Raw genomic sequence first — 7,460 nt, forward strand, 5'->3', positions numbered from 1 at the left:
ACAACAAGTGGACATAAATAAGATTTTTCCTACACCTTGAAATGACCAAATTTTCCTTCCATATAAATGAGTTATCTAGAAATTTTAGCTCTCAGTTCTCATTTTGTAGAGAGAGAAATAGAGAGGAGAGATAAAATCTCCCTCCCCTAATTGTAGTTCAAAGAACCTTAACCCACCCATCTTCTGCATCCAAGAGCTCTCTCTAACTCACTCATCTTCTTCATCCAAGCTTGCTCGCTCTCTCTCTCTCTCTCTCTCTCTCTCTCTCTCTCTCTCTCTCTCTCTCTCCTCTCTCTACATTTTGAATATGCACAAGAGCTCTCTCTCTAACTCACTCATCTTCTTTGATTTTTACCTTTTCATTCGTAAGTTTTCTGAACTGGGTTTGCTTAATTTTGCTTTTTGATTAATGGATTTTTGGAGTTGAAGTGATCGGTTTGGTGTTTCTTGGAGGAGACCAAAATCCTTCAATTTTGATTTTTGATTTTTTACCATTTCTCTGGTTTATATGTGGGTTTTCATTTCTTTTGTCCTTTCCCTCCCTCTGCTCCCTCTCTCAATCCAAATTTACAAGCACTAAAATAAGGTTTGGCTTTTGCTGCAATTAAATGAAATAACGTATTAAAGGTCCGTTGCCTTTTGGAGAGGAGATAAATTTGAGGGAAAAAGAAGAAATTAGAGTGGAAAGAAGGAAGAGAGAATGATATGGACGAAACTGTTTCACGTACTTGTTCGATCTCTTCGTATCAAGCTCGCTCATACACTGTATGTACAAAACATGCATAGGACATGGACATGTTATGCTCACAGATCTGAGCTTAACCCAAAAACCCATAGCTCATAGTTCTCTCTTTGAAATCAGAAAAAATGACGCAATTAGATAAATGACCCTAAACATTATATGTTGAATTTGGTATCAAATTTGATTGGGTTCAAATATTTCAAGGATTTGAAAAATTACAGTTTGAATGGGCACGAAAGAACCCAAGTGAATCAAAAGAAATTGTTTCACGAACTCGTTTGCTTTTTCCGTATTTGCAACGCCTGCCTCTGAATCAAAGGAAAAAGTAGTAAACTACATTAATGCGAAGAGTATCCAATATGTAAATATGCACCATCTACACATAATACACTATATGCACACCACATGCACATAATATGCACAATACATACACATGATATGCACAGAACCAGAAAAACGGCAACATATTGGTATTGTGCATACAATTAAAACATAATTGTTATGTATATAAGGTTATAGTGACAATTTGAAAAGTCTTGTTACGTATATCAACCACCGCTTAACCATGCACGTGGAAAACATGATATTTGTTGTCGTTATTTCATAGACACGCATGATCCTTAACATCCTCTAAGTTTTTTCTTAATTTTGTTTTTCGTTGAGGCCAACTAGGTTGTGGTTATACTCGCTAAATTATGAGGCACAACATACGTGCATCATAATTAATTAGTGAACATTCCCGCTTCTTATATTAAGATGTAGCCATGCACACCACATGCACATTATGAAAAAAATTTCGCAAATTTCTGCAATTGGACACTTGAACCAGAAATTGTTCCATCCCAGTCTTATAGCACATCAAAACTTGAAATTTATTCCACAACCCATATGCACCAACATGAAACACAAACCCTAATTTAACTTCTAAGTATTAATTCATGTTACAACAACCCATTTATTCCATAAATCATTGATGAAGGATCTTGGAACTAAACACCCTACCTTACTATACCTGTCGAAGCTTTAGTCACGGAAAAAAAATGGAACTTTATGGCCAAAACAGAAAATATAGTACAAAACCCAACTCACTATTCTCACATCGCTCTCGCTTGCCTATGCTCAAAGATCTAAGGAAGGGAGAGAGAGAGAGAGTAGATAGAGAGTAGAGAGAGAGAGTGAGAGAAAAGAGAGAGGAGGGGAGAGAGAGTAGAGAGAGAAAGTGAGAGAAGAGAGAGGAAGGGAGAGAGAGAGTAGAGAGAGAGAAATCAAAAAATGGAGGAGAGAAAGTGAGGAATAACCCATTTATAGGTGGGTATTTTAGTAGCTTGTGCATGGCTGATTTGTCCTATTTATGTCCCAAGATTAAGGAATTGTCCCATTTTGGGGTATTTTCCAAAAAATTTTGGAAAACAAATTGTAACAACACACTAGTTTGATAAAATAACAGTAAAGAGACACTTAGGTTCAGCCGTCACCTTAAGAATCTTATGTAGTTTTACCAATTACTTATGAATTGCGCATGCAACTTGAATGTTAGTTTTCCTAATGCATATTCTACTTGCGGCAAATACAATGTATATCAAATATGCAATCCTTTTGTAGCATTTTTATCAAATGTAAACATGCAAGACTCATTACGCTTTGTGAAAACCCTTGAAAACCATCAACCCTTAAGACGTGGTACTCGCCTTAAGTGAAATTACAATTATTAACCACAAAAAAGCATTTGTCAATTTCAAAGTGACCTTCTAACTGAAATTGCATCTAATTACTTATCTAAACATTCTAATGGTAACTAGTTATTAAGACATAAAGACAATTTAAACACAATGATCAATAATTCAAAGTGTGCATGCATTATATCATAAACAATTAAATAAAGTCCGTATATTCATGTTAACCCTTGTGGCTTCGCCCTAGAAAAATGAATTAGTTATGCATATTCATAATCAAAATCAAGAAAAATATTATTAAGAAGGAAAAAAAAAATTGAAAACACCTTGGATTACAAAATCTACAAATCTCCAACAGCTCTAGCCGAATTCTCTCTCAAAATCGCATAGAGAGAACCCTAATGGTTGACTAGATCTATTTATTCAGCAATGAAATATTTCCTAGAAAATATCTTCTAAAAACTAGGACACAAATATGCTAGAGTTGCCTAGTCACAAATATGCCATGTTCAGGGCCCAAAACACCTCCAAAATGGGGACAAGAGATTTGTTTAAAACTTGAGAGGTTCTAAACAACTTTGTAGAAAGGTACAAATCGAGAAAACATCGTCTGGTGCACCAAAATGTCCAATTAAGCATAAAATGTCAATCTGCCAGCTTCATGCGTTGATCCTTTATTAATTCGCCATAAATTAATTAGTTGGCACAAAAATCTAAAACTTTGTTACGAACAAGTTGAAAGACTTGCGAACGTCTTCCAATCAGAATCACTTCAAAATTCGTTTGTTTGATCACTTTTTCTCAAGAGGAAATCACAAGTCTTACACTGGAATAATAAATCAAAGTATAAAAATTTCATCAAAATATACAAAAACAGGGTAAAATACATAATATAAAATCGACTCATCATACATAAAAAAATAAAAAAAAATAAAACAAAATACAAAAAAAACAAAAAAAACCAACTGGGCATAAGCCTAAAAGATAAGGAAAGAATATTACGAGACCACGACCTCATTTATATATGCAACTAGTAAGCAAAGACAAGAAGGTTGACCTTGCTAAAAAAAACCTGGACCCAAACAAGCCAAATTATAAGCAACAAAATTCCCTTCACAATAGTTGACGAATTTCAGAAGATCAACTTTGGTGCATTAGAGCACGACAATTCATTATTAAATTTCTCAAAATGTGATTATCTATTTTTGCACTTTTGATGTATGATATAAAAAATTCAGTGTTAAGAGGGCATGTTCATTCTAAAAGGGCCCAACATTTCCAATTCTTCCAATTTTCTTCCCCAATTGCATTATTTTTTGCTTGTTCTTCGTTTCCAATCATTAAAAATCTCATTTTCCTTTAAAAATATTTAAGAATCAATCAATCTTCTTATAAAGAAAAACACTTAATGATTTCACTGGCTTCACAAATTTTTTGAAAGACGTTAGACATTGTTTCTTAAGTTAGGAACTCCTTTTAAAATGGCTAAAAGCACTTTTATGAAAATAATTTTGAAACCAATTTTTAATGAAAATGCAAGTGAATCGTGAAAAAGCAGTTGGAGTGTTTTTGAAACCTATGAACATTTTGTTTCTTTCAAAAAACGCTTTTAATTATTTAAAAGCTCTTCTAAATAAGTCTTTAAAATAATGAAGTGCAAGTTGATAAGTTAAAATAGCAATTCCCGTAATAATTCTCATTTTTTATTATCAGATTGTACATAAATAGTATGACAGTAAACTCAATCTTTTTTTATGGCCAAGTACGATAAACTCATTATTCAATAGTGGAAAACTCGAGGTTGAGTCAATTTCCTTCGAACTAACAAATTTTACATGTAATTTAAATGGCTTCTTACGATCCTTTGGTTCTTTTCAAAGAGAGAAATTCTCGAAGCAAGCAGTTGTCCAACCTATTTGTCCAATATATCAGAGCACATTATATACGTTGTTAGCTAAACAATTTACGTGTGTATTAAGTTCAAGATACGTCACTCATAAGCACGTGTGTTAAGAGCAATCCCAACTTCTTTCTTGATCCTCATGCATAAGAATTATACATTACACCAAAAGACCACCGACACAAGCTTTGCTACAACAAATTTATGTACGTAATATGATCACACATTGTATTTTTGGGAGGTGTTGTGTTCTAATTGGCTGTTTGTTTGAGTATTTTACTTGAGCAGTAATTGCAGTCAGCAAATGAAAGTTTGTATTTCGTTGATTCTGTTACTTGTGTAATGATTTTGAATGGATACAGATATCATCTTAAAAGTATAACATCAAAGTTGCTCTATCACTTGATAGATTAAATTAATAACACATATCATACATCACTAGGTGATACACGAATGAATGGTTACCTGAACGGGACTCAGCAGTGGAACAACACCCTCCAATGCAGCATTCAAGGGAAAGAAGCCCCGAAACTTGTCTAACTGCTAAGATGCAAATCAGTTTCATTGTGGACTTTCTATAAATGCCGACAAAGCAGGATCCACTGCATCTTTAGACAATAAATTAACGATCAACTCCGCAGTTGATGCATCTGCAGAAAAACCCCTCTCCACCATTTCTTGAATAAGCCTCACCGCCCTTGATGTGTCATTGTTATTGAAAAACCGTCGGATAATTGTGTTGTACGTGCAACCATCTGGAGAACGACCTCTCTCTTCCATTTCCCTTAGCAAGCTTTCTGCTTTACATGTTAGCCCCCCATTACAAAATCCACTAATCATTATATTATATGCCCAGACATCAGGTTGAATTCCTTTTGATGGCAAACTACGAAAGAGATCCCATGCATATTCAACTTTTTCGGCTCTACACAAACCTTGAATAAGAATATTGTAAGTTACAATATCAAAATCCAACTTCTTTCCCTCCATCTCTTCCAACAATTCAACTGCCTTGGGAAATTGTTGGTTTTTACAAAGGCCATCCAGTAAAATATTATACGTTTGAACATTTGGAAGTTGACCTAAAGTATGCATTTGAGAGAACAAGTTATGTGCATCTTGTATTCTTCCCATCTTGCAAAACCCATCAATAAGAGTGTTATAAGTAACCATATTTGGAACAATTCCCCTATGAGACATTTCCAGAAAAAGCATCCGGGCATCATCTATCCTTTTAAGTTTACAATAGCCATTTATCAATATGTTATAACTATGAGCATCAACCATGCACCCTTTGCTAAACATTACGTCAAAAACCTTTTTTGCCTCATCCATTTCTCCTCGCAAACAATACCCATCCATAAACGAATTGTAAGTAATCATATCAGGTTCGATACCTCTTTGAATCATCATTTCGATCACGCTCCTTGCTTCTTGGACCATTCCCTCTTTACAAAATGTATCAACCAAGACATTAAAGGTGTACACATCTGGAAATATATGTTTACTCACCATTTCATTCAACAATCTTGTAACTTCTTTCCAATCCTGTAATTTGCAAACTCCATGAATCAAGACATTATAGGTCCTGACATCTGGGGCAACACCCTTACTCTCCATTTCTGAGAAGAGCTTCAGTCCATCGGCAACTAGAGTATCTTTACAAAGACTGTCGATAATCGTGTTATAAATAAACATGTCAGGCTTGCAAGCCCCTTCTTCCATCTTCTTAAGCAATTGGACCGCTGCAGTGTTGTCACCTTTCCTGCAAAGGCCCTTTATTAGAATAGCGAAAGTAACCACATCCGGCTTACAATTACCACTGTCCATCATTTTGTTGAAAAGTGCTGCTGCCTCGGCCTCTCTATTTTGAAGAAGAAAGCCGTTGATTAGAGTGTTGCAGGTCGTGACATTTGGTTCCAAACCCAATTTGAAGAAGTTTCCCAAGACTGACAAACCAAACCCCATTTGGTGCAAATGGCAAAAGCAGTTAATGATAATACTCAGAGTATAAATATCAGGACGAATTCCCGAAACACCCATTTTATTATTCAAGGAGATGACTGCCGAATAATGTTTCAACTTGGCAAGTTGAGTCAAGATTTGGTTGAAAGGGACAACGGAAGGCAGAGGACGCCTTTGAAGCATTTCGTCGAACACATTGAGAGCATCCTCAACATTAGTGATTTTCACACGCTGGTGTTGTTGGGTATTTCTAGATTCGGTCGATATAGAAGCTGGAGAATGAAATAAAGCCAAGTAATTGTTGAAGAAAACAACAACAACAGAAGAAGAATGAAGAAGACAAGGCAGCATACCTCTGAGTCTGAGTCTGGTGGTGCTGCTTCTGCTGCCATAACCAACCTTCAAATAAGAAGAAGCAGCAGCAATCGCTGCCCGCATCATCAACAGCATCTTAAGTCAGCGATTCAGTGCGTTAATCCTCCACAATAGAGTCTACTCGGGAATAAACCACCCTTATTGAGTGTGATGGAAAATGCTCTCCCTCGAAATAATGAAATCAAAACCCCATGTTGCTTCAGATAGAGTCTACTCTTGCGAAATCTAAAACCCAAACAATTGTAATCTCTCTACCACCACCACCTTGTAAAACACATATACGAAGACTCGATCCTGCATAAATATTGGTTATAATGCCACAAATGATGCACAGAAGCAACGTCAATCTGGTAAATTTAATAAATGATGGGGCATGTTCACATCATTTACAACATCATTTAGCATATACTTCTTGAAGGCTTATAAAGAAGAAAATAGTATTTCTTCAATTCAATTATTATCATTCATTTTTCATACTATTAAATAATGCAGATTATTAAAGAAAATTTAGAGAAAAAGTAAAGAAATATTATTTTTAAGTTAGAACATTGTAGTACTAGCATTATTTTAATATTAAAAAAAAGAAGAAGATAATATGCAAGCAAGCCTTAGTGAGAATTTGAAGTAAGCACGAGAGTATATGGGTGTGTTTGGAAGTGTACTTTAAATAATTAAAAGAAAAAACGTTTTTGATTTAAGTGCTTTTGAAATCAATCATTAATAAAAGTCAAGTACATTCTGAAAAAATACATGAAATGTTTTTTAAAAGAAGCACATAACTGGTGCACTACAAAAGTTGTCTTTG

General features: G+C 34.9%; 1 protein-coding gene across 1 annotated transcript; it reads right to left on the reverse strand.

Annotated features, from left to right (window-relative positions):
* Window positions 1-4,646: 4,646 nt before the first annotated feature.
* LOC103927838 (putative pentatricopeptide repeat-containing protein At1g12700, mitochondrial) lies at window positions 4,647-7,120 on the reverse strand. The gene is made up of 2 exons (XM_018642712.2): window positions 6,634-7,120; window positions 4,647-6,552 (listed from the first exon to the last, which is right to left on the reverse strand). The coding sequence occupies exons 1-2, from the start codon at window positions 6,728-6,730 to the stop codon at window positions 4,877-4,879; spliced, it is 1,773 nt and encodes a 590-aa protein (XP_018498228.2). The 5' UTR covers window positions 6,731-7,120; the 3' UTR covers window positions 4,647-4,876.
* Between the last annotated feature and the right edge of the window lie 340 nt (window positions 7,121-7,460).

The sequence above is a fragment of a genome, unplaced genomic scaffold (assembly GCF_019419815.1).
Source record: "Pyrus x bretschneideri cultivar Hongxiangsu unplaced genomic scaffold, Pyrus_bretschneideri_v1 Contig29, whole genome shotgun sequence".
Lineage (NCBI taxonomy): Eukaryota > Viridiplantae > Streptophyta > Magnoliopsida > Rosales > Rosaceae > Pyrus > Pyrus x bretschneideri.

Coding starts and splice junctions, on each gene's coding strand:
- LOC103927838 (XM_018642712.2), bottom strand. CDS start 6,730: ATGCTGTTGATGATGCGGGCAGCGATTGCTGCTGCTTCTTCTTATTTG. Junction 6,553..6,633: donor CACCAGACTCAGACTCAGAG/GTATGCTGCCTT, acceptor TTCATTCTCCAG/CTTCTATATCGACCGAATCT.